This window comes from Aquila chrysaetos, chromosome 5, assembly GCF_900496995.4.
Source record: "Aquila chrysaetos chrysaetos chromosome 5, bAquChr1.4, whole genome shotgun sequence".
In the NCBI taxonomy this organism is placed as follows: Eukaryota; Metazoa; Chordata; class Aves; order Accipitriformes; family Accipitridae; genus Aquila; species Aquila chrysaetos.
Genome location: NC_044008.1, coordinates 7,958,221 through 7,985,952, shown reverse-complemented (window position 1 = coordinate 7,985,952; position 27,732 = coordinate 7,958,221). Strand labels below are relative to the sequence as shown.

Genomic DNA, 27,732 nt, shown 5'->3' with positions numbered 1-27,732 from the left:
CTTTCCTTAGGGACATGTTGGCCTCTCTGCTATCCATGTGGCTTTCTCTTGGGGCAACATAACTCTTTCTCTTTCCCTCACATAGACACATATGCTTTTCCACAATATCTTAAGATTAATCAAAGCAGTGTAACAAGGATGAAGTTTTAAAAGAGAGAAAATTACACAGAACAAAGAAGCATTTATCTTCACAGTGTTTGACGTAGTCCATATGTCACATATCCTGTTTAAGGCTTAAATCTAGCTCAAGGCTGAGTACCTTCCATGCCATGCTGAGCAAACCCCTATTTCTTCAGGAACTGAAGCAACTCAGCAGTGCTAAGCACTACACAGGAATAGCTCACTCACATTTTAAGACTTTATACCGAGACGCACCAAGTATTTGCACGTTCCTTGCAGTCACCGGGATTTGCAAAGACTTTAGACCAGATCCCTGATAGAAATATTGCACAGTCATTCCCCAGCTGAGCGCATGACTGCTATCGCATGCCTCACATCCAGCCTCTGCTACACATCCACAATGTGGGAATGTGGTGTTGTTGCCAAGTATCTCCTCTTCTGTTTACATAAGCCCTGGAAGTCAGAGGTGGCCTCCGCGATCCCTTGGTGATGTTTACAGGGGCGTGTCTCCAGGGCAATGGGGTCAGGCAAGTTCCCTCCCTAATTAATTACTGTCTCTCTGAGTTATGTGGGAAAAGAGCCGACTTACCGGCACACTAAAACACAAGGGAAATGTCTTCCATCTAGCAGAGGCCCCACTTGCTATCTGCTGCTGTTCTTCTGGCCAGGGTTTTCCAGGAGCCCGTCCGCCTGGATGCACGGAGGCTGGGACCGCTTTCCCCAGCAAGGACCATACACGGGATGGAGGGTGGGGAGGAGAACTGGAGGTGGGGTGGAGGCTGCTCCTGCAGAGTCTGCTCGGTGGCAGTAGGGGAAGAGGAAGGGTGCAGGTTGCTCTGTCTGCTCTCCTGAAGACATTTTCTGGGGTGGCTACATCCGTGCCATGACTTTCAGCAGAGGCTGCGCCAAGAACTTGCTGGCTTGGTAGACACACCAGCTGATGGGTCTAAGCACATGCTCAGCAGGTGACATCCTGGGTTTCACACTCTGCTCTGCCAGCCGTTCCCCATGACACCCAAGGCTGAAGTACAAAAAGAAACGGATGAGCAGCCATGTGGATATTTCTGCTGGAATGCCAGTGAATGAGGAAATTTAGGAACATCTAACATTACATTCTGGGTTAGCCTGCCATGTGCAGCAGATGTGAACTTCTGTGAGTCCAGAAGTGCTTGGTTCTGGGTTTCCATTTAGGCTTGTACTAGTTAGACCTATAACATGTCTATGAACTGCAGATGGTTAAACAACCGTGGTGTAGCACAATGCAAAGTTGTCACGGGAGCCTAAATTCTCAGTCATCCCTGTCAGTACAACTGATCGACATGCTGCACATGCAGTCCAACACCGTGCTGATCACTACACAACCCAGCGCACCAGAGTAAAACAACGCAAGAATCTCTGTTCAAGAGTGGGGCTGACCTTCATATTCAGCCTGGATTGCTGCACCCAGCAAAGGCACTCATGTGCACCGCTTGCCCAGAGGAGACCGGGACGTGATGGTCTGCGTGGCCCCCAGATGTGACACAGCCTTGCCACAGAGAGGGGAAGCCACCGTCCAGTGTGTTTTCCCACATCCCTCCCCAGACTAGAGTGATCGTAATGTTTCTCTGTAAAACACCATGTAGACTGGAAAATTGGGGGGGTTTTTTAAGGCAAGCTGGATTTGCAATGACAACCTGCGCTTATCTTTCACTCCCAACACGGCAGTTTCCCTTACAGTCTGATTTTGGGTGCAATAAAACATAAGCTAAGTCCCTGTAGCTTTTGTCACCCCAAAGCATCGCCCTGTTCTCCTTGTCTTCTTATTGCTTTGCTGTGCCCCGACAAATCAGCTAGGGAGGATTTCTTACAGTGGGAAGTAAGAAATTCCACCGAGATTAGTAGGAACTGCTAAAGAGCTCAAATACAAGTGGTTTCCCTATCAGGACTCCAGTGAAGAATTTGGCTTTGCTACTGGTTTTTCTGCACTGAGTGACTTTTCAATTTTACAAAACAGTGTCTTATTGATAGATCTGATAGTTACCACATACTGCATTTCAGTCTGTGCCACTGCTGTCACTGGTTTCCATTCACTGATCTCCGCTGGGCATACACTGACTTGAAACTTGACTCCTCCATTGCAAATATAAGACACGCTTTGCAGCAGTAAATGATTTCTCTCTCCTTTTCATTAAAGACCAAAAAAAAAATTCTAGTTTAAATAGCAATCTATTGGAATGTACTTTCCTCTGATGCATTGTTACCACAAACCGCTGTTCCTGGCAGCCTGCAATTAGTACTGAAAAGCATCCACCGCTTTAAAGAGTTTCATCTTTCAGCAGTTAGTAAATACGGCGTGTCTCTTTTGAGGGTCTGTGGTGGCAAGGCCAGGATGTTCCCTTACAATAGTTTGGCTTTTATTCCCTACTGTGCTGTTCAGTCAGAGATTGTCTCTGCAGACAATACAGTTGAATGAAGCCTCAGTGATGAGTCTGGTCATCTTAATCTGCATCTGCAGTCAACTACACAAGAGGGGGGCTCTCCAGACGGATATCAGAATTTGATGGGCTGAAGTGCCCTTGGACATGCTTACATCTGCCACAAACACCTAAACTCCCTCTCTGGGAACAACTAGAAAGACCCTCACGAGAGCATGTTTTACGTTACCTATCCTATAGGCAATCTATCAAACTAATCCTAATGGACTGCCCTATACACTTGCCTACCAATGTACCTTGAACAACTCTAAAAATAAAAAGCCAACATCTCATCCTTCCAGATAGTTTCCATGGTCCTGATGATTATGGTTTGGCTTCCTGTCTCCACATTCATACCACTTGGGAAATCAGGAATGAGACAGAAGGAAGTGTCATAGTGGGTCCAGGTCTCCAGTTGTATGTGGTTTCTGTGGAGGATACCCATAGAGTCGTGCCTGGGGTGCAGCACAGTGAGGAAAGGAGGAGTCAGGCCCACTGGGATATGCGGGGATCATGTTGGAACTGGTTCCAATACTGTGCAAATCGATGGATTTCTTTTACTTTTCACATGCGCAAGAGGTTTCCTGCAAAGAAGAATATTTGTATTATTATTCAGCTGCCTTGAGCAATATATAGATTTGCATTTCATTTGCAAGACCTAAAAACCTAAGCAAAAAAACTTGTGGTTTGTGGAAAAGACTGAACGAACGCTCCCCTTTCCCTAATGGAGAAAATCAGTCTATATGGTGCTTCATGCTGGTGCCACTAGACTGTCTGCCTCTGGTCCCAGAGCTCGATTGCTTGTAGACCCAGGTGGAGATGTGTTACAGCTCTTTGTCCCCTCTAGTGGATAAAGTTCTATCTACAAGGCTGGTCTTTCGATGAGTTGGACCTGCAGGAGACCTTGATTGCAGGAACATGAGGGCTTCTGGGGAAGGGGGCTGCTGTGAGCAGGAGCCCCCCACCCAGGGCTTCAGATCGGGTGAGCAGGGAGACCTTTGCTACTCCGCTCTCGTAGGCAGCACTCACCCCCGAGGCCCTGACTCAGACATGACTCAGTTTTTACTCAGGCACAGCTCCCAGTAAGGCACACTGCAGTCGCCTTTGCCCTCTTTCTCCACCGGTAGATCCCCAGTGGCTCTGCTGGTGCAGGCGAGGGTTCCCCGTGGGCAGCTGGGAAATGCCAGCCACCTCGTGCTTAAAAAAAACAGGTAGGCAAACTGTGAGATAGCAGGGGGGCATTAACAATCATAAAAAAAAAAAAAACCTGCAAGAAGCAAAGACCCTAACTCTGCACCTATTCCACATAAAGAACCCATATAAGTCAGTCATGCTTAAGATATTTCCATCTTTTCCTGTCTCTCTCACTCTCTGGCGAGAGACATATGGAACAAATTATGAACAAAGGCCGATTGTTTTAATAGTTAGAGTTTCCCACATCAAGCTGCTGGTTTATTTCTTTGACTGGTTTTAATGCATGTGCATATGCTGAGCAGATACCGAGTTTCTCTTTTTTATTTTAAACAGTTGCTTTAATGTCATGTCCCTAACACCTTCATCCTGGCTTTTGGACTTCGATCAGAACAAAGTATTTTTAGTTTCGCATTAAAATGAGAACAATACATGGAGGAAGGGACTGGCTCCATAGCTCAGCAGATTTTGCTCTCCCAGCTAGACTGCTCCAAGGAAAAGAGTGTGGGCCAACATCTTTTCCATTTTACTAAGAAAATTTAGAATACCACTATGGAGTTGGTGGACTGAGAAGCTCCCACTTTGCACACATGAACTCTAAACTGCATCTGGACCAGTACCTGTAACTGAGCATGGAAATGAACACAACATCCAAAACACATTTTTACAAAAGCACAGAATCATACCTGGCTGCCTTGGGACAACTCCTGGTGCTGCAGAAAGTCTGTGGGAAGGGAAAGTATTTTTCTCATTTCCAAAACACTTGTGTACAATTTAAAGAATAAATATAGTTTCAAACTTTTCTTCCAGAGGAAGAAAATATTATTGTCTACTAGTCTCTAAAGTGGTTTTATAAGAGAAAAAAGAAGTAGATGTTGAGACTGACTTTGTGAAGACAACACTTCACAACTATAGACTCCAATATAATAATCTTTATAAACACACATAGAAGCCGTAGGTATCACAAAGCAGGCTTTCACTGATACACATGTGTACAGATGTGAGTGGTAATGTCTGTTCTTTGTACTTACACATGCACTGCACTATCCCATACAGACCATGTAGCCTGAATTGGTGAGTGCCTGTGTGTAGCTGAGCAGCCCAGAGGATCTGTTCGAGCCCTGTGCTCCGGGTATGTGCTCTCCAACATCTAGGAGAGAGGAATATCTGAACGTAGGATTTGACATTAATCTCTGCACCAGATGGTGATACACCAGATATTCGTTTTAAGGTGAACATGTGATCTACTGTACAGCAAACCAGAGGGGTCTGCAGTCACATGGCAAAATGTATAATAACTCTGATAGAGCTTTGATTAGACAACTGACCTGGTTACCATCTGTAGCAACAAGAAACAAGCTTGACATTTTTGGAACATTCTCCCCAGAAGCTTAATTCTTCCACCTCTGTGGCATAGCGATCCTGCTGAGCAAACTACACCGAGAAACAGAAGGAAGCTAAAGATACGCTGCTTGAAGCATGTTGTTAAGGTTACAAGGCTTGGGTTTTCCTTTTTTTTTTTTTTTTTTTCCCTTTTCCCCCCTCCTTCTTTCAAACAAGCCACATCTTGACTCATATGGTCTGATGTGAAAACCCACTCAGCTATTTGATAGTTGGGAAATCTAGATGAGACTGTAAGTTATTTCAAAGGAAGCCTGTGTGTGCTGTGAACTCTCTCTCACACACACACGCACACACACGAGTTAGCTCTGCACTATGGTAGTACAGACAGCTGTGACTCCGGGTAGGACCCGAAGACTTTTATTCAAAATACCATATGGATCACTGAGGAGACGCAGTGTGGAAAGGGTAAGCCATGATTTCTTTGTCCTGAATGCATGCCCAGAGGATGAGGAGGGTACCATTTGATAGTAGTTGTCTTCCCCATTAGTAGTCAGAGCTAATAGGGGTTATGTCACTGTGTGTAAAAATTACTATTGGTGTATGCCATGGTGTGTAGAAATTACTATTGGTGGAACCTGTATGGTGATGAATGGGAATTAATACTAGTCAGAGGCTGTCTGATAACACAGGGTAGAAATTGGCTCCAGCAGGAACAATAAGATAACACGCAGCAATTAAAACTAGTTAAAGGCTCTGCAATAATACTTGGAGGTAATCATTTCTGAAAAGGATCATTGCTAATAATCAATACTCGTTGAGACAGCGTGATGGCATACGGCAGCACTGACCTGTAGCAGTGGGGAGTAAATAATAATGTCAAATAATGAATACCAGCAGAAAGCCCAGGGTGGTGTGGAAGGGCTCTGTATAAGTGAACATAGATGCAGACGCCCGTTAGAGTCTGTCCCAGCTGAGATGTATAGCGAGCGGTGGTTGCACGGTGCGATATGGGCTATACGGTGCACGACGTGTTGCTCTGGTCGGTGCCAGCCAACGTGACGCTGCGGGGCCCCTGGCTAGCCAAAGCGACGCTGTCGCTTTCTTGCTGCGGCAGGCGTAGCGGGGGGGGGCCCGGGGAAGCTGTAATTATGTCATTAATTTCCTGAAAGCATGTGGCCTTAGCGGCAGTGCCCAGGGGACTGAGGGGGGTCCCATCACTTTGAAGGATTGACAGAGAGGCAGTGGCTGGGACACGGGTCTCAGCTCAGAGAGGGATGCGCACCCGTGGAGCGCACGGCCCCCGAGGGGACGGGGACACCTTGCACACCCCCTCTGCTTCCCACTGCTGATATCCCCCGAAACGGTGCTCGGCTCAAGGGAACGGGCACGGTCTGCACACCCCCGGCCACCGGGAGTTTGGGCAAGGTGCTCTGGGAGCAGGCAAGGGGTGCTGCACCCACTGGTCCATGGCTGGTGGCACGTGTAGAAGCTCTACAAGCCCAGAGCGGCTCAGAGTTGCTCCATGCAGGACTGAGGGAAACCTTTGCTCGAGGCATCTGTTTTGCTGAAAAGCAGGTTTTGCGGCAGCTGAAGCCACCTGTGAGTTTACTTCGAGTCTGTTGCATGTGTCACTCAAAAAAAAAATCTGGTTTTGGACATTTCAAACCAATTTTTTTTTTCCAAGTTTTCTTTCAAACAGAGTGTAATTTCATTTGGATGAATGCCTTCATTTTTTTTTAAGGGATATGAAAAAATATCAAAAACTAAATGCAGATCAAAAACTGTTTCGGTTAAACACAAAGCCTTTTTTTTTGTTGTTTTTCTTCCATCTCCATTTGGCAGAAGGAGAAGCAGAATAACTTTGTGTCAACCTGAAACATATTTTCTTTGCCTTTCCAGTCCGTCAAGCAAACCAAAGATAATCAATTATTCACACAGCTTTGGTCTACTATTGTTTGATTGTTGTTTGTCGCTTTGGAGCGCATTCAGAAATGTCCCTCCTGGTAAATTTGGGCTTTGTGGTTCAAGATGCCGGTTCTGAGAGGGGCCCAGGGCAGGCAGTCCTGCCCGCAGCCTTAACCTGCCTTGGGGACAGGTTTTATTTGTGTCCCCTGTACAGTGCCCAGCACTGCTGTAACATCGGAGAGGGTTCCCCCGCTCCGGCGAGGCACCGCTGTTGCTGACCCAGATCACAGGAGGTGGGTCGGCGTCTGGTGGCTTTGGAGCTGCTCTCGCAAGTGTGGGGAGGCAGAGACACCGGTCTCTCCTTCGAAGGCAGCTTCCCGCAAGGTGGCAGGTGATTTTTCAGCCAGAGCAAGCTCTTAGCCGCCGCGGGGCCACCACCCTCCGCTGCTGCTGGCCACGGCACCTCTGTCCCCATCTGGAAGGGCTCATGCTTTCACACACACCATACCTGAGACCGATGAGCCCAGAGACAAGTCACGTAGCAGTGCGGAAAATGGGAGACCACTCTCCTCCGTGCACGCACACATCCCCTTTGGAAACACGCTATCCATAGCGACCTACCTGAGCTACAGCTGCCCGAGTCTTTGCTTTGCTGTGTGCATTAGTCCGTGTGATGGAGAGGTGTAAAAAACAGCAATGCTCTCACAGGGCGTTTCCAGGAGGTAACCCCATGGTGGGGAGCAAGGGAGAGCATGGAAATACCTGCAGAAGGAGGTGTCAGAGAAGGTCAGTATTTATATAGGAGGCAAGAACGGATGCATAAGGATGACCAGCACTGCAGGGGACTTGGCAGTGTGTACACACTTAACAGCTCCACGCACAGCCCAAGTGACTGGCCGCTGTCGGGGGGAGTGTGTTGTTTTATTTTCACTCACAGTTTATTTCTCTCCTTCCCACTTCTTGACCTAAGGTTGGTGTGGTTTAGGCTTCTTGTCAGGCAAATCCTGGAGCCTTGCTGCAAGGGTTGCCAGAGGATTTGGTAGGATGGTTTTTGCAACCAGCTTCTTTTTGTCCTAAATCTCTGTCCTTGCCTTATTCTCTCCGCCTCGTCACAGAGCTGGCCCATGAGGTTGTGGTCAACCTGGCTGAAGCATACATCATGTTCTCTCTCCCTGGAGTCCCCCATCACCTAGAGGTGGCAGGGCAGATACCCTGCACTTGGGGTCCTGAAGCCACATAGAAGCTGTGTTTCTAAGCTTAGAGTCCACAAAATCCCACTGCAGCAGGGAAAGAGCCCAAATATGGTCCCGAGTGAGCAAGTTTCACATGTAAAGCCTGAGATGTGAGAGATGTGTACAATGTATGGCATGCACCAGACAGAAGAGATGGCTTTGCGAAGGCTTTTACAAGTCCAAATAAAAAAGGGCAGTGCTAAATATTAGTAAGTATGGCCCAGAGACCACCAAACATGTCAGCTGAGGTGGAATTAAGTTTTGTGCCATGGGGTACACCAGCAGCCAGTGTCAGGACTGAGACATGAGCTGGGTTCATCTAAGTCAATGCTGATGTCTATGAGACGTCTCCATCCCGGCCAGCACCTCGGGCTACCTTTGGGACCACTGCAGAGACAGTCAAAATACTCTGCAGGGGTTGCAGAGGTGGTCCCTTGAACACCCATGTTTGGCTGAATTAATAACTCTTTAAACCCCAGCCAGCTCTCCTTCAGCCAGCATATACAGGGACGCCTTGGTCAGAAGAGGACCCCCCTCAAACCAGGAGACATGAATCCCATCCCTAACACAGTATTTCTCCACACAGAGTCCTCCCCACCAGATCTTCCTTCCTTTCCCCACCAGTAAACATGTACACCAGTAACATAAACGTTAAATATGTAGTCCTTTCTCCCTTTGCATTATTAATGTGAGACGGTTTATGCCTGCGAGCTATCTTTATTATATCCATGTGCTGCGGATGTGTGTGAGAGGAAGATGAATAGAGTCCTGCTAATGTCTAACAAATGCCTAGCACCATTCAGAGATCTCTTTCTGCTGTTGCAAGGCTCTGGTAAAGAGGAACACATACTTGCTCCTTCTCTCAAGACCTCACTGGCTGTTTTCCAGCCACGGGAATGTTTCTCACCACAAACACAAGGCATTGTTTTTTTGAGTTAGAAAGCCTAGAAAAAACATGCAGCTTTCCTGTATTAAAAAAAGAACAAGTCTGGCCTCTCTTCTGCCTTCAAGGCTCAAAGGATTGTACTACAGATGCTGTGTAAAAAGGAAGGCCATCTCCAGACTAAATGAAGTGCTGTAAGAAACAAATCAAGCTGGGAGAGATATGGCTGGAAAAGCCATTTTAAATTAGGTCTTGCAGTTTGTGCCCCAGCTTTAGGTCCCAGCTCTCAGCTATGGTAAATTAAAGGCCCCGTGCCCAGTTGTGTCAGTGGATGTTTGCAGCTCAACAGGATTTTAGTCCAGATTGCTTTTTTATTTCTTGTGCCTCCAAAGAAGATAAGCTAAGATTAAAAATGCGGCCAGAGCCCCAAGCCAGAACTCCACTGTCCATTACACAAGTGTAAACCTACACGGGCACAGACCTGGGACTGGTATTTACCTATGACACTTCCTCTCTGAATGGATATCCATGAACACTCATTCATATCATGACTTTAAAACACACCAGGCAGAGATAAACCCGTAAATGGATATTTATTGCCATAGAAAACAGATGGCAGAAGACAAAGCTCCCATGTTCTTATCCCAAGCTGCAAGCACGTTAAGAATGCAGCAGGAAACGTCATTCCTCCTATAAATAAATTTCTCTTGAGAAGAGAGAACCCAGGGCTGAAAAAAAAATCAGTCTTTCTGCTCTGCAGGCCAAGTCTGAGGCAGGTTTTCCCACGCTATTCTGCAGCTCATGGTGACCTTTGCTTTTGGCAAGAGAGGAGGTTGCCTTCGAGCAAACCCGGCAAAGGAGTTCGGGTATGTCTTGCTGCTATACAAATCTACCAGCGCTTTTACTACCCTGAGTTATCGATTTTCTTTTTCTACTAGACAAAGCATAATTCAGCATTTGGCTTGTTATTAATCATTTTTCCAGCATGGATTCAAGAGCAAAGTGGTTGGAAACCTCTCACACCAAGGGCTGTTCTGCAGGGTCTAACGGGGTGGAACAAGGCAGATCTTGCGGCATTCACGGCGGAGCGGTCCTCATTTGTTAAACCCTCTCATGCAAGCCTCTGTGAGTGATGCTGCGAGCACTCGCTCTGACACCACGACTAAGCGAGTGCTTCAAGGGAAGTTGATCTTTCCAGTTCATGCTATTTACTTGCAAACTCTTACACTGGCATGCAGGTCCTGCAGACCTTTGCCTAGCACCTTTGGTGATATTTTTTGCATGGGCCTCTTACCTTGACAGCATCACTACCAATCTGATAGGCTGCCAAGGTGACAGCAGAGTTAGTCACATACTGTGTATAACAAAAGGACAGTAGATGTTTGAGTGCAGAAGTTGCCCAAGAGAGAAGGGAGACCTTGAAGCAAGGAACTCCTGTTGTCTTAGCTTTTTTCTGGAAGTCACTCAAGTCGCAAGGTGATGAAACCAATATACAAACTTAGAGCGCTGGGAAAAAAAAGCAGCATTTTGCAACACACTTTATTTGAAATGAATTAATCACCAGCCCTATAGACGAATAATTGTGTCCAAAAAAAAAGAATTAATAAGAGGATAAGCTTAAGTAGCAAAACTGTCACCTGTATAATGCTCTGATATAACCACTTGTGACTGCCGAAACATCAATTTTATCTGCTTCATCTAAGCTTTATCTTTTCTGACCTGTTCACAAGTATTTGGGATGAATTGGTTTAATTTGAACTCTACCTAGACAGGTAAATGCTTGGCCCACCCTCTCGGGTGTCTGGAAGTTGTAATAATTTGTGACACTTCTAAAAGGTGTAACAAATCAAAACAGACTTCCCTGTGAAATGGATCAGGAGCTGTGCCAGACTTTATCCCCCCAAAATGCATGCAGGTTAACAGTGCAAGAGGTGAGAGCACGGCAGAGGCTAATAGATAGTGACTGGTGAACTCTGCAGAGTTCGGAGCCAGGATACTGCTCAAATTGGCTTTCGAATGGTTGGAGCTTAATTGAATTATTGGAAGCTCTCAGGGCCTGGAGACCTCACGAGCAGAGGCTCTGCTGTGAAATTTCCAGTGCTTCAGATTCATATTTTGATCAGAAAATGAAAAGCTTTTTTCATTACAGTTTGGCATTTGTTGCCTTCGCATTGACCTGACCCTGGGACAACAAGGGTAGGTCAGGGGATAGAGCAAGGGCAAGCCAGGGGACAGAGGCTGGGAGCCAGAAATGAGCCAAATGTTTTGGATTCGGGTGAAGGGAAGGGGGGCGGATCATGTGAATCCAGTTATAAAGCTTTGGAGGGGGTGGAAAGGCTCCTGGAGTCCATGGACCCTTTTGGTCTTCCAGCTAATGAGCCTGCTCAAAGGGCTTTCTCAGGTAGGTAGTACCATGGCCGGATCCTGCCCCCACCAGCAGCCCAAAGCTCAGGAGTTATCACGGTTTAGCACCGAAGTAGTTTGCCTCGAGGTAGTGCCCTACAGCCCAAAAGGCAGTAACTTACCACCCCTACAGGGAGATTCCTGGAAGGGCTTTTCCATAGAGAGACTGTGTTTCATGCAAGGTTAGCCAGTGATAGATAATGCAAAGTGGTAGCTTGTGTATTTGAAATAATATCTTCCAACCTTCCCCACCCCAAAGACCTAGTCCTAACTCAGCTTCTAGCCAGGACTCATCCCTGGAAGGGCTTAGACATGCCTTCAGCTGGGTTTTAAAGTCCAGGCATAGAAATCCTCTAGACTTTGTCAGTTCATGATCCATAGAAGGGACTGCTTAAATGTTGCTTCAACAATTTACTGAACTAACAGCGTTTTCAGACATCAAGTGCAAAGTGCAATACATGCCTTTTACCAGTTATTAACTTCTTGTTCAATCTTTTCATCCATTTCGATCAGGATGCTGTAAGTGTATGGAAAAAAAAAAAAACCAAAACAAAGCATTGGATGAGCAGCAAACTTAGCCTTCATAGAGCTTTTCCATTTTCACTCTTGAGACATCTTTGGTCCAGACCAGGCACCAACACAAGTCTGGTTAAACACCAGCAGTGACTTTAGTGAAGCTCACAAGCACCAGGGCCCCCCTAACCAGCCTGATAGAAATCGTGAAAGAGGCTGTTCTGACCAAACGGCAATCTGTTCTGTAGGTAGTCGCACAGTTTCTGTTTTGCTGATTCAAGAAGTCCGGAAAGTTGGATTTAGATTTCAAACACACTTCCAAAATTCTGGTCAAACTTTCTGTCTGAGCTTAGCTTATTTCCTGGTGAAGTACACATTATCCTCATTGTCTCAATCACTTCTAATGGCTTCAAAGAAACGGTGACTTTTCATTCTACCAGCAGATGGATACGAGTGATTCTTATGCTTTAATTTTTTCTTGTTGGGACCAAAGTATCAAACTCTCCAAATTGCACAGGCAAGAAGCGCAATTAGTCTCCACTTCCCAAAGATACCACATGAAAAGCTTTTGAAAAGATAATGGGCTGCAAATGATGCCATTTAGTCACCCGCTCACACTGTACAATCCAGCTGTACTTCTGGAATATATTTAGAAGGTGTAATTAGGGTTGTGCAAGCTTTGAAATAAGTGAGCAAGTTTCTTAACTGAGGTTGAAATTCATTTTAGTTTCCAGCACTCCCTCTGTAAAAGCCACCAAGTCCTGATGGGGTGGAACCATGGATATCTATTTTCTCTCCAGGTTTTGCATCATCATAGATTAGGTAAACTCCATGTGAAACAATAGCTAAGGACCAAAACCCTGCAATTAATGTTGATGCACTAAGCATCTGCCCTTTGGAGATCTACGTGCAGAACAAGTACCACTTTACTCTTACCATTTTAGTTCAGAATAGAAATCACTGCAAGGGTGAACCAAATCAGCCTTAACTCAAAAGTTTCTGCCACAGGGAGTTTCCACCCTGCCAACTCCCAACAGATGAGTGATGGGATGAGATGTGTTTTGGAGAAACTCATCTAAGCGAGATTAAAGGTAGGGGTTTATGTTATTGTCAGTGTGTATTTCCCATGTCAGCTGCCTTCCCCTTGTACCTTCAGCCAGCCTACATATACAAGTTAGTCATGCAACTGTAATAATTTTTACTACCTTTTTAGGCCTCTTCAGTAGTCAAAGAAGAGAGAGTAATGTGTGTCTTCTGGTGACAACTCATCCTAATATCTTCAAAGACAATTTAGGATGGGATGAATTGCCCTCTGTGGTGACATCCATCTTCCATTCACTGTAGAGGGAACAAAAGCCTTTCCAGTTAGAGGAGATAAACACAGAATGCCATGTTTGCTCTGCATGCTTACTCCTGGAGACCAGATCCAGATGGGGCATCCAGGCTAGCCCAGCTCAGATGTGAACGTCCCCACAACAGAGTCTGACCCCACAACTGTGCGTTCACTAGCTCTGCACATGGCCCTGTGAATCTTTGGTTTATTAGCCTAGGGTTTGTCCTGGGAAGCCCTGCACTACCACCTCCGATAGTTGTGGGACTTGCGGGAGGAATTGCCTGTCCTTGGAGGGGAGTTTTAAGGGGGCACGTGCACTGCAAAACAGATGGGCTGCACCCCACTTTGGAGAAGTTATAAATCTATTTCACAGCCAGGAAAGCAACCCAGCTCATTCATGTTGGAACTACTGTATGCTTCTCACAGCTTTTCCTGTGCGGACGATCAGATGAGCAAGGGTTGGCTCTGTGTAGTTGCTCCTTTAGTCAAGGCTTGCAAGTCCAGTGCAAGCCTGCATGCAAACAAAAAGTGTGCCTCTTGCAATACAGTTTATTGATTTTGCAGCAAACTAGGTGGCTACCATTTGCTTTACTGAAAGGTGTCAATGGTGCCATCCTTCTGGTGGCCCTGCCCTCATAGCCCTGCTCCTCTAGATCAGACTGGAAAACTGTAGCGTAACATCAAGACTTTGTTGTCTTTGGAGTCAGAGCCGGGCCGAAGGCTCTGCTTCCTTATTGCTGTGGGTCACTAGATCATCACCTAAGTCCCAGCAAAACTAAAATTTGTGTCACAAGGGTAGCAATGCGTGCTCTTGTCCACCATATGGATGACCACCAGACGTAGGGCAGGTGTCGAGCAGCAGGGTCCTGGGCTCCAGTCCCCTCTCTGTGTCCTTGACTCCATGTTTGCAGAAAGCAGTCGTTCCATTTTAGAAGCTTCTGTATTTGAGTCTGTTTTGGGGAGCTCATGGTGCTCGCTGTTTCTTTTGGAGACACGTATGTTCAGACAGCCTGAGGGAATGTCTGAATCTGCTCTGAAGGACAGCCCCATGGCCATCTTCTGGGTTACTCTTCCATGTTTACGTGCTTGCAGGCTGGAGTTAAGGGCACCAGAAGTAGATAATTGAAAATGCATAGTGTAGCTTTATGACCGATGGCTTGATAAAATGCCAGATACCTTACCTGAGTACAGGGATGCTGGGGAGATAGGAAAGGGACTGGATCCTATATTTGCACCCTCTCCAAATGCCTCTCTTTCATTGCAGGATAGATATAATCTGACAGTCAAAACAATATGTATCTTATATCAGTTTCTCTGCATAAACGCCTGTATTTACTGCATCTGAAAGAGATGCTGAGATCTGGCTGGGTAACAGCACTGTGAGATGCTCGGGGGAAGAGCACAGGATCAGTGTGCTCCCCTGGTCAGTGTGATCCATGAGAAATTACCACTCTTCAGAGAGGAGACTGCCAATATCCTTTCCCTCCTCCATAGCACTCCAAAAAAGCTCTCCAACATCTTGCTTTTATTAATCCTTTTGCTCTACATTCAGTAGCCACAGTATGTCTCTAACCACAAGGCTTGTCCTGCATGGGTTGTAACATTATCCATGATGATTTGGAGCATCTTAGGAAGCTGAATGAGGATGGCAACAAGTGACTTTCTGTCTTTCAGTCTTCCCTTACTCAATCTTAATGCATCAGCAGACAGTGGAGAGGAGGCAGAGCAAGGTTAAAACCCCACAGGTAATTTGTCCTCATTAAAGGTCCAGATTTTCACAGAAACCCAAGAAAAGCAAGTTGCAAATGTTTCACAGGCTCTCCTCTCCTCAGAGCTGAACTCAAAGCTGTTACTGTTGCCTGAGGGCAGAGCCTGGAGTTCCCAATTTTTGAAAATACCATCCACGAAAGTCTGTCAAGGCTAATATGATGGATGGGCTATTGCAAGAGGGAAGCTTGGCAATCCTAGGTCACAATTTAAAATTATTCCTTGTAATACATCGGGCTTTACATACTACAAAGGCTCCGCAGACATTGATCCTCCCCAGACCTCTGCAAGAACCCAGCCAGTGCTGTCATTCCCACTTGGCAGCCAGGATACTTTCAGGGTAAAAGCCAAGGTGAACTGCCAACACGGTGCAAATCTGGGTGTGTTTGAAGCAGGATCAAACTTCAGGGCTCCCGTTAGCTGAAAGTGCACATCCACATCCCCTTCCTCCCTCTCCAGCATCTCTCCACCCAACCCTTGCTTGCAAACCACACCAGGGACTGGGAGGAGGCTTTCTTAATTTTCATAATTTCCACTCTGAAATGTTGGAAAGCTTCCTTTTTCCATCCTGGATTTTGCTGTAATGCAGCCATCATGTATCCTCCTGTAAACTTTCAAATGCACCAATAGTGGCAGTTTCCTGCAGATGAAAAAGGGTTCGCTTCAGTTACAGCAAGTGGGAACCTGGCCAAGAAGAGTCATAAAACCAGAGGACGTTGATTTTTAAAAGCACAGTTATGTTAGTGCATTCCAATGCATCCAATCAGTCACCGGAGAGCAGTTAAAGTGGCCTTGGGACCAACCTCCAGCTTCTGGAGGATGGTGTCAGGGGAAAGATAAGCAGGCTGATGCCAGCGGATGATCTAGTCCCTTTTCCTTACGACCAGTGACGGCAGACTCTGCCGTGCTGGCCAGACTCTGGGTTGCAGCAGCATTTTGAAACCTTTTCGTTGCTGAGCTTTGTTTTATACTAATCCACAGATGCCGTTTTCCGCCCTAGACTGGAAGGGAAATTGCTGAAAGATTCAGGACAAGGGTGTAGGCAGCGCAAATGCTTTCCTGCAAAGGCCAAGAGATGCGGTGAGGTCTCTGAACCTCCCTGATAGAGCCCAGCACTGGTGTTTTTTCTGAAGTCAGCACCTTCCCTTCCCCAGGAGTCCTCTATTTAAGGGGCTCAAGAGGAAAGAACGCCATTTTGGAGGGAAGTGAGCAAAACACTTCTGAAAGTCAGCAACTTTTAGAGAAATTTCAGGTGGAAACCCACAAATCCAGATACCCCGAATCACTTGAAGATGGATCAGGCATCTTCTGCAGCCCAGGATATGTACCACCATGCTCTTGCACGCAGCCCCTCTCCTGTGAGGTGAGCGCTTTGCGAGGAGAGACTGCAGGACTGGCCTCAAATTCCTTGGGCACCGGCCTCCGAGAAACCCTCCGTTGTTTGTGTTTCGTAACGATTGCCCGTGGGGGGGCACAGACCATCTCTCCCTCCCAGTTCCTAGCTTGCGAAGCCAAGAAATACCAGCATGAAACGGTCCACATTCTCTTATCCTGGAATGAACTGACCACGTCCGGTCAGACGGGGACAGAGCCCAGAATACCATCTACGTGGGCTTTTCTTTCCCATGACAGTTTCCCAATCAGAGCTTGAGTAAACATGAGGTCATCACCAATTTATAATTGCTGAGATTTATGTCTCTCCCGATCACATTTTTATAGAAGCAGCAATACGCTTTCATTCTTGCTATTCTGCCCATATCTTAACCACTCTTCTGACAAAACCAAACACCCTATTTTGAAATCAAACAGATTCATAGAGGGTGTTCCCTGCCAAGGCAGTGATTCTTGTCTGACTGGACCACTGCCCTGTACAGTGTTGATTTTGGTGGGCTTCAGATATAAATCTTCCCAAAGACCGTTTCTCTCACTGCACAGAATAAGAGCCCTATTGTTACAGCTACGATGCCTTTGGGACACGTCTCCATTGCTCTCTAGACCAAGGCAGCCACTTAATGGGGCTGTTGTCAGAGCTGAGTACCCTGTTTCATCTCCTTTTCATGATGGAACAGAGTAGTCCCAGGCCCTGTACCTGGGGAAGGTGAGGGCGGTGGGATTCTTGCTCTCTGACCCCTCTTTTTGGCTGAGCAATAGCTCGGAGGAGTGTTTATACCAAAGCCTAGGGAAAAGCACCACGATGGAAATCTGCATGCATTATGCTCCTCCCGAATCCTGCAATAACCCAAATGAGGTCAGTCAGGACCAACTTTGTCCTGAAGCGCCTGGTTCACACAGACCGACATCCCGGCTCCACGAAGGAAGTTTTTCCTGGCTTTGCAAGGTTGTGCCGTGGCTTTGTCAATTGATGCCTGTCCGTGACGAGGCTAAACGCCAGCTCCTACCCCTACTGTGAGGGCCCTTCAGAGGTTGTTCTTCAACCCACGTGTGCATGGCTCATTAAGGGCAATGGACCACGCGCTGCCAATACTTGTCTGTGGAGTGAAGGCAGTCGTGCGGGGACCAAGAACAGCTCGCTGTCCTAAACAGAGATGGAGTGGGAGCCAAATCAGGGCAACGTAACACCGAGAGCCACGAGTGCAGATCAAACAACCTTCAGCCCCGTGGGAGCTTCATGTCTGGGTAGAGATCATGCCGTCACTGATGTGCATCTGGAGTGGCACAGGGTGTGTGTTGCGTAGGACCTACAGGAGAGGGCATAGCATGGCATTTCAGGCTGACACGGAGGGCCTGGTGGGAACTGCCCAGAAGAAATGAGGGCAATCTTGCATGTGGTTCAAAGAGAATTGCATGGATAGAATATACGGCCCTAAGCAATAAAGAAGTGAGTTTATTTCAACCACATAAAGCTACTCAACTTGTGAACAACATTAGCTGGGTTTTGATCACTCTTTTTTTCCGAGCTACTGTGGCGCTTGGGCAGAAATTCCAAGTTCATCATTCTCTTAAAAGTTCCTATATTTGTTTTCCTTAGACTTGAGACTTCTTTTAAAAAAAGGAAAATCTGCCATATCCTTCAGCTGCAAATGATTTAATAGTTCTTGGCTTTGTGTGATCTGAATATTTTCTTGTTCTCTTGCTTTGCAGCTGTGACCTACTTAATTACAAGCAGGAAACAAACCCCAGAATCATTAGACATTCTGCCTGGCTTGAAGAAGGGGAAAAAAAAAAAATCTCGTGTTGTTAAATACTAGGATGTCCTTCTTAATAACAGGAAGTCAAGCTCCAGATAGCAACAGTGAACATATGAATTCTTTGTGCATCAAGATAAGGACAGCAAGAGCTTATGGGTTTTATTTTTTATGGCATGGACATTTTGGGGGCAGGGGAAATGACAGCCACTTCTAACAGCCAAAATGGGAATGAGTCATCAATTTCTAAATCAAGAGCGTAAATCCTCTTTGTTTTAACTTCTGAACAGCTTCAGTCTGCTGTCCGCAGAAATAATGAAGTGACTGACTTGCTGCTTCGATCCAGCAGCTTTCGATCCATTTTCTCCTCTTTTCAGGAGGCATGAGCAAACAAGCTAGACAGTAAGTTTGGATTCCACATTGCAAATCATCAGGTTGGAAGGCAGAGCGTTGGGGAGTTTGATTAACTGCTCTCCACCTCTGCACATGGAGTCTGGGCTACTATTTATACCTCCTGAAACTCAGCACCCCATCTGGATGTGCTGGTGGGTACGTGGGTGTAATAGTAGCTGTAGAAAATAGCCAGAGAAAGGGAAAGCCAGGACTGCCAGCCTCTGGGACTGGCTGTCCCACACAGGCACTTCAGCCCTCTTCTCTCTGTTTATCTGCAGCTCTGGTAGCAGCTCAATAATACAAATCTCTCAATGCATTGTGAGGCAATAGAAGCTGATGTTTGTACAGGGTTTTAAGCCGAGCAGCAACAGAAGTGCAAGTTATCATCTTCTGTCAACTGTGCATGCATTATCACTGTAGATGGCATAGATCCAGCGCTGTCCTACAACACAAATGGAGATTTTCCATTAGCACGAGCCACAGGGGTCTGTGTTTCGGGAGCAAACGGGGTAGAGGTCAGCTCTCATGCTCTACTGAGAAGGTCTAACTGGTCCCAGCTGGGGAGATGTTCTCAGCGTGAAGATCTGCTGCAGTACAGTAATCCCCCGATGTTGACTCCTGAGTTTCCCATCTGCAGATTAATTGTGCTGTGGCAATAGAAACAACCAAACTGCCCCATGTGAGTCAGCCTCAGTGCAGATGCCGCGAATGAGTGTGCAAGTGTGTCCGTGCACTGCGTTTAGTGGTGTTAACAGCTCAGCATGGCTTGCTCTGGAACCTCTGTACCCCAGAGCCGACACAGCCATCACCTTCCTCCACGGCACCCTCCCTACGTGCATTTAGCACCGCCTGGATGTATACAGCACTACTCCCACAGAGAACATATAGACACATAACTAGTCTTCACCTCAGGGAACTTTTATTCACCCATAGTAATGCCCATTTTGATAATCAGTGTAGGTAGGATCTTTCAACACAGAGGGTACGCTATTGATCCAAGATATCTTAAGTATTCCTGCTTTTTGCTGCATAACTCCTGCGGAGTATGACCAGCTGGCTCTCTAGCAGGCTGAACACATATTTACTTTTTAATGTAAAACAGCTCCCCTGAGATTTCATAGCACCTGACGAGTATCAGTGAATTAATCTTCTGAGGAAAAGGAGACCCATAAAGTTATGTGACTCGTCTAATGTTGCTCAGGAAACTGATGACTTCTCTGGAATAGGACGAGATCCCTCCTCATTTCTACTCTGAAGGTCATATTTGACCTGTTTATATTATATCTTTTCTCTCTGTCCAGTGACAATTGCATCCTAACCAGCAAGACAAGTATTTATTTGTAGTGATCATAAGGAACTTCAGAATAAATTAAATATATGGGCTTTAACTTAGGCAGGAACAGGCTTTCCAACCCATAAGCAAGATCAAACATGAGAAAGCTGGACCATTGATTTTTCTAAAATGTTCCCTTTGCCCTCCTCCTTTTTGATGAAATGCTCAGCTCTTGTCTGTGAACAGAAAGGACTTTGTATTAGTCATTGAATGCAGTGAGTGTTACCACTGGGTCTGAATCAGACAGACTACTTAAATATATCTGCAGGATAAGTTTTAAGAAAAGGTTCTGCTGAAATGAGCCATTTGTGCTGTATGTAGGCTTGTTTTGCATAGGCAGCAAGGCTGCCCTTCATTAAATTATCCATCTTGCCATAGGGCAAAACTGCAGACTGGCTTTTTATGAGCCACCAGATTTGTCCTCTCTCCCAGGCAAACAGTGCCAGTTTAGAGACACCTGCAACGTGAAGCAATGTGTCCTCCAAACCACAGCCCACAGCCAAGGGCATTTTGACAACTTGCCCATCATCTTCTGATAGGGGGGTGGGAAGCACAAGCTAAATGTATAATTCAAAATGATGTGAACACAGGGGCACTGAGGAACCTCCCATAAAGGGAAATACCTGCTCCAGTCGCCAAAGGAATAAGCAAAAGCTTGAAACAGGAAAAGTGTAACTGAACAAGCGCACGACTCCTTCTGTGAAGAGTCAGGTGTGTTCAATCCCCGGTCTGAAACTTAGTGTCCACCTGATGGGCACAAACACAGGTTTGCCTCAGGTTCGTATTGCTTCACCCCTGAACCTTGCCAGAGGCTATTTCAGACACAGGCGAATAACATGGAAGGAAAACAGCTCAGCTGCTGGATGAGCTTTACATTGCTCCCTGTTCATACCTGCCTCCTAAGCAGGCTGTGATTTTTTTTCTGTTTTCTTCTGGCCAAAAATAATGTACATTTCTGCACATAATACCAGAGAGCGGTGTGATGATAAACCTTGTGGTGATGGGCACGTGCACGAGCGTGCTGCTTTGATTGGACACCCTGGTAACAGGACGTTACAGTCCCCAGCGGGATCAGAGTTAATCATAAGCTTGGGTTTCCAAAGTGAATAATCGTATTTAAGATCTCGCCATTCACTTTCTGCGGCTGTTCTGCACTATTTACTTAATACGTTATCCTGACCTACATCCCCTCCCGCAGACTCATTCACCACAGTGTTTGTGGAGAAAGAGGATTGAATAGCAAATCTCTGCACAATCTCTTTCACCTTTCTGCGTAGCAGAAGTGAAAATCACTTTAGCTGGTGGAATATTAGGGACAAGTACAAGCCCAGCTTTATAGGATTCACCTACTTTTAAACCTTGTTAAATCACCAACACAGCTTACTTTAGGAAATGAAATGTGTATGATTTGAGGATATGACACACTCTCCTGTGTCAGTCAGTAAAACCCTCTCTAAAGTGAGGACACGTACACACAGAAGGAGCTGCTGTTTGCGTAACGATAATACTTAGCACCACCAGAGCACTTTACATTTTCAAAGAGCTTTAGAAATGTTATGAACAAGGTGGATGACTGGAATAGTAAATTTTCATTCAGTTATTACTGCGAAACAGCAGTTCATTTCATTATGGAACATTTTAGGCCATATGGACTCTTGAGAACATCTTGAGGAAATTGGCCAGGATTTCTGACTCGTGATGTTCATCCTAAAAAATAACCAGCAGAGAAGTCTTCAGTTTCTTGAATTTTCTCTGCAGGGGGGTTGTAGGGTTGTCAGTGGTGGCAGAGCAGGGGGTGAGGAGTGGAGGCTGGTTTTATCTGTGGTTTTGGTAGTGTGCGGTGGGTGAGAGTTAGAAGGTAACTGAAGTGGTGCAGGCACAGCCATCACATTTGCATGGGGCAGCAGATCTTTGGGGAGATAGTTCCAAGTACAGTTTCTTGACCTACAGATCCAGAGAGGTGAGCTAGGTGTGTTAGTGAATCCTCTACAAGTCTGCAAAGGTTCAGACACGATGATTGTCCAGGTCTTGTGGCCCAGCCAGACTGAGGTCATGATCTTTTAGCAATCCAAAGTGATTACAGGGTCAGCAGACCCCTAGCTGGTCAAAGCTCTGAGCAGACCCGGTATGGACATCCATACTTTATTTTCACTCTTTTTTAAATTCAGGTGAGTTTCCTTTGCCTAGAACATATATGTTGTATAACGTAGCCTTCAAAGTCTGAGGATTTGCTTCTTCAACTCAAATGCCATTCCCAGCTCCTTTTAAAAACCTTCCCTCAAGCCTTTCCTTACATGAACAAAGTACAAAACCTGGCAAAGGTACAAGAAATAAAGCCAATAGTATCCGGTCCTTGCACTCTGGGAGGCTGGACACATAGAAACCCTCCACGGTCCCTCCTCGGGTGGCTGCAAGGCCACTTGTCAGGGGAAAGACAGAGAAGCCCAAATGGATCAGCATGAGGGATGAGACCACCTTGGTTGGGGTGGGAATAGGGCACTCAGAGGCTCAGGTTCTCAACTAGATTTGGTGCCCAACGTCCATTTGGAAATATTGGCAGAGTTTGTGATTCAGTGCAGTTACGGGAGGAAGGTCAGTTCTGTAAGTCCCCACCAAAGGCCCTGGCTTTGTGTGGGCACACGTGAAGGAAGAGGGGTGGCTCTTTCTCCATGTGTTTGATCACTTGGCAGTGGGTCTTCTCTAATTGCTCCCGTCACATCAGCCAAGAAAATGATGTGCTGGAGGAAAGGAGGAAAATGCCACTAGTTAAACATCTCCAAAAAAATCTCCAACATAAGCAAGTGTGAAGCTGCAACATGAAAGGGAACTTTAAACACAAAGGTCTAACAACATTAATCCTCTTAACATTATAGAGAAATAAAGATCAAAAAGGGTAATGGATTTGAAAAAAGACCTAAAAGACCACATTGGGCCGGAGCTGCAGGGACCTTTGGGTCCATCTGTGGAGCAGAAGCAGGATGTTTTTGGTATGTCTACAGCAAGCTCAAAGGAAACCACCCGGCACGTCTGTCTTTCAACATGCCCCAATACATCCACACCCATCGGAAAGTTGTGGGTAGAGATTTTCTCGAGAGCACGCCGGAAAGAGATGCTGAACTCCTCCTTCCAAGGCCAGAATATACAATCTGCCTAAAGGCAAAAACCACGGACCCGTCCCTCGAGTGATGTGCAGGGTGTGCAGTGAGGAGGAGCTGTCTGCTGGGGTTGGGTTGGGAAGTCCACCCCCCACCTTCTAGCCTCGGTGACAGCCCCGTGAAACAGCACAGCAGCCCACAGAGTTTGGGGGGGGTTTTTCTTTTTTTCATGGGAAGTAAGGAGCTATTTTTATACCCCAGTAACAGCCTTTGGACTGTCAGTAAAACGTGGGAGGTTTCATAGTAAATGTTTTGCCTGACATTTTCTCAGAAACAGTGGGAAATAATCAGTGCATAATTAGAGAGGCTGTGTTGAAAAGACCTGCAAATGTCTATAGATCTATGTAGAGTGCAAAGGGCTTTTTTTTCCCTAGTTGACCTCGTGAAGGTGAAGTTCAGCATGCTTTAGGGAAATGTAGGGTGATTTTACAGAAATTACTCGAAGTGCACACCAGCAGAAGAGCCATGGTGCTGATTCTCAGTAATTTTTTCTCCTCTCTTCTGCCATTCCCTGTAGCAATGATCTCTTCTGGCCTTTTTGGATAAGCGAGAGCACCTTCTGTGGTGTCTCCCTGGAAAAGAGCACCTTTGGTGGTGTACCCCTTGGCTCTGGAGGGTAAGGTCTGTCTTTGCCTGAGAAACGTCCGTGGCTGCAATTCCCTTGGAAGCTGCAAGGTGGGACGGGTAATCTGTATTCAGGCAGCTTTTACCCCCTCAAAAAATAGTATGTTTCTAATCAGCAGGAAAACCTCTGCAGGAAACCAAACAATCTGCTCTAATCATGAAGGTAAATCTACACACTGAAATGCTCACTGGGCCTCCTATAGACTCAAGTGACTCCTAAGAAGACTGCTCCAGCCTATCAGTTAAATAAATACATAGGGGAACTGTTTTCAGAAAGTCTGATTATGTCATCAGCCGAGTGAAAAGGCTCCTTCAGAGCTGCCCTCATCTGTTGAGTAATTACCAAGTTGGGACGGGGGGCTGAAAGTCTCCTTTCGAGCATACAGAAAGACGAGATGCACATGTGGAGTAGCTAATTTTAAAACTACGGCGTATCCTCCATTTCCCCTCCTCTCCCCCTTTGCAGAATACCAAAGGGGTTAGGTCACATCCCAGAGCAATCATTTGCTATGGTTTCTTTCCCCCCCCCTCTGTTTTCCTTTATCAAACACATTTCTTTCTTTTCCTCTATTGTGCTCCCAGGCAGAGATCCTATACACCAGGCTGTAGCCTGGAGAAAATATTGTCTAGTCAAGTTAAATAAAAAAAATACCCTTCCTCCAAATGAGGCTTTATAATGGAGATGTTTCTGGGCCCTTGTCTACATAGCTTCTAACAAACAGAGGCGTGTTACCTAGTTTACAAGCAGGCAAAGAAATCGCCAAGAGATGACGAAGGTAGGGAGACTAGCAGCAAAGGGTGGACACTAAGCAAACCAATAGGCAGGACGAGAGAGGGGAGGAAAGAAAACTACACTTTGCAGAATGTATAGCTTCTAACAAGTTTGAAGGAAATATTATTATGATTTTATTACCATATGTTATGATGCCACTCTAAAAATGGTCTCCTGAAGAAGCAATTAGGCTGAGAACATGAATTTTGCAGCTGTATTTTCCTGGCCCTCCACCTGCCCTGTCAATGAGCTTATGAGCATCCTTGTGCCATTATCGTGACGCACTGCTCTCTTCATGCCCTCCAGTCCTCAAAGATCAAGTTATAGATGGGTTCAGGGTGGGACAGACCTGCAAAAAACTAACCAGCAATGAATAGCCCTTCTCCTTGCTTATCCAGGGCGTTAAATCAGAGAAGACATCAAGGCTTTTGGGAAAGGGTGGCTTCTCAGCTCTGCTAAGCCAGCAGCTTTAGGGGCTCAGTGCTTGCAGGTCCATCGTGTTTTCAGCTCAAAGTGGGGGTGTCCTGTCTACCCCTCTAAAAAGTACCTCCTTGGAAATCCTCCGTGTAGGCACTTCCCAGCTGACTCCCATCTGCTCCCTTCAAGTCCTGCTGCCTTTTTGTGCACATTCCTCTGAAGGGAGAGTTAAAATGAGTGAAAAATAACACTGACAGGCAGCTGTCTCCAAGGGCGCTGGTTTGCACTCTGCCTTTGGTAAAAATACTTCCACCTCAGTTTCTCCACCTGGTTATTAAACTTCAGCCCATAGGTAGAAGGAGCACTCATAGGATTTAGTCAGAAAAGCTGTTGCAATTTAACTGCATGGATTTTGTGGTGATTTAACTGAACTGCAAAGCCCTTGTGTTGATAAAGTATTTTTACCCTCACCGGACCAGTTCCCTCAGCCCACCTCATCATAGATGCTGACAGCATTGAAGTCTCCACCCAGACAAGCTGCTCCCGGGGGGAAATGGGCAGGGAACTGATCTGTTCTCAACACCTATTTTGGGAAGGGACGCTAGAAGTGAGTATTTGCTAAAAAGGGTGTTTTGGCATCCAGCTCAGATGGAGAGAACTGTATTGCATTCTCCTGTGCTTGTTCAGATGAGACCCACCCTTATGAATGCAAGCTCACCAAAGGTTACAAATATGTCCACACCAGCTGAATCAGACTGATTTTAAATGGCCATTGTTTAATCCGTACAACTTTCCAAGATATTACCACTTGGGTAAATAAGGTGCTTTGCAGACTGTTGCGTAAGTCTCATATAAAGATTAAGTCCCCTTTTGAGTCCAAAACATATAAAGGCTCCAGAACAGACAGTTGGGTGGAAAAAAGGCTGGAGTGTAACTGTGCAATGGCTAGTCAACACACGAAACAAAAGGATGAAATGTTGCATGTGGCAAAGCTGTCTTCTCAGATGTTCTTCGGGAGTGTTTGAAAGAGTTAAGCCCAATACTGGAATGTCTTGGGAATGTTGGCAGAGGGAGAGCGAGCGGCTTTTTTCCTCCCTCTGGATGGAGTCCCAGGACTGAGCTTGCAAAGTGATGACTTTGGATCCGAGTTTGCTTCTTGGTTCTGCAGCGGAGAGCTGGGAAGTCATGCAGCGTAACCAAGAAGCCCTTTGCGAGGGATGTACAATTGCCTTCCTAAGTCAGGAGAGGTATTTTTACCTCTTCCCTGCTCATCCCTGGGTGCAGCAGAACTCGCTTTGAGAAGATACACGGAGGGAGAAACCACATCCTGAAGGGCGTGTGCGAAGGCAGAAAGACACATCCCCAAACAGTTTATTTTGGCTGCTGGCTTTTGTTGTCGGGTTTGGTTTGGTGGTTTGGGGTTTTTTCCTTCCTTTTCCTTCTCCTTCTTTGATGGAAATTGCAGTGACTTTTTAACCTTGCAGTTCGTAAGGCGCCTTGGGATTAGCTGATTGCCTCCGAGCAGGGAGTCCGGGGTGTTTCACACGGTGAGCTGGCATGGCTGCGGTGCTCTTTGGCTTTGAGGATCTGCTGTACAGCTGGGACAGCCTGGTGTGGAGCCTGACGTCCCGGGCTCTGAGGACTTGCCGCTTTGGAAACCTGAGGGTCCTGCAGCTCATGCTGAAGCCATGGTGCATTTCCAGAGCCGTTTATCAGGTAGGGTTACAAAACACCAGGCCAGACCCTCAAACCCCGGTGCTGCAGAGGGGAAACCCCCCGGGGAGTCACACAGGGTCCTGTCGTGCTCCTACCAACCGCTTCGGGTCCTACCAGAGGCGGTGGGACAGAGGACACACCATGGGCAGGGGAGGTGTGGGAGGAGAAACACAGGTTTTGAGGATGGTGGTGGGGTCTCCCGTGGCTCAACACAGGTCCAAACTCTCCTTCCACACAGAGCAGAGGGGAATAAGTGAATGCAAATTTAGAGTCACTCTGCTATATCCCTTTTCCTTGAGCTTTATACTCGTAAGTACAGCCAGCCTTAGCTGTGCTGCGTCCTCAAGCTGTCCCTGCAGCTGCACAAGAGTAATTTATTTCCTACCCAGAGGAAAGGATGCCTAAAGAAACCTAACCTGTGGAAAATGGGCAAACACGATGGGTTTTAAACTGCAGTAGCACTAGTTATCCCTACTTGACTTGTGCAAACCCTTCTGACTGCTTAGTCTTGCAAAGTCCGAGGCATCTGATTGTCTGAAACTTTTGTTTTACTTGGTGTGTGTTTTATGTGGTATAGAGAGGTTTGGGGCTTGGTTGACTGGCTTCTCTGGAGAGGTACGCTAACTGCTTACAGCTTGAGGTGTAACAATACAGCTCTAATAAACGGTGTGTTTCTGAGACTGGCTAAATTGGGTTAAATAAACTGAACATCACGGTGAAGGCACTAGAACTGGATGCCACTTTGAATAGCAACTCATTTCAGTCCGTAGGTGAGTCCAGGTTGAAATGACGCTCTAAACCGAACAGTATCCAGCTTGTCTGCTTTTTTAATCAGCCTTAGGCAACTGAGGCTAGACATTTATTCTGCTGCAGGGACAAACCTGTTACAATGTTTATCAACTTCACAGATTTGGCTAATGCCAGAGGCTGGATTGACTGATGGATGTTTGCATTTGGAAAAGCCATTTTCTGCTACTCCCATTTGCTTGCTATTTTGCTTTTCCTGTGCTTTGGAAGTCTCCATGTGTGAAG

General features: G+C 46.3%; 1 protein-coding gene across 9 annotated transcripts in view; it reads left to right on the top strand.

Annotated features, from left to right (window-relative positions):
• Positions 1 to 27,732, top strand: part of FRMD4A (FERM domain containing 4A) — a 385,243-nt gene that overhangs the window by 167,805 nt on the left and 189,706 nt on the right. For 2 of the 9 annotated variants that reach the window (XM_030013266.2, XM_030013268.2), the window contains exon 1: positions 5,124 to 5,573. The exons of 5 other annotated variants lie outside the window; for them this stretch is intronic. In XM_030013266.2, coding sequence (XP_029869126.1) covers positions 5,481 to 5,573 — 93 coding nt within the window. In that variant the 5' untranslated portion in view covers positions 5,124 to 5,480. Of the gene's footprint in view, positions 1 to 5,123; positions 5,574 to 26,416; positions 26,701 to 27,732 lie in introns of those variants that run through there. 2 more of the 9 variants (XM_030013264.2, XM_030013263.2) reach the window with 2 other exon arrangements.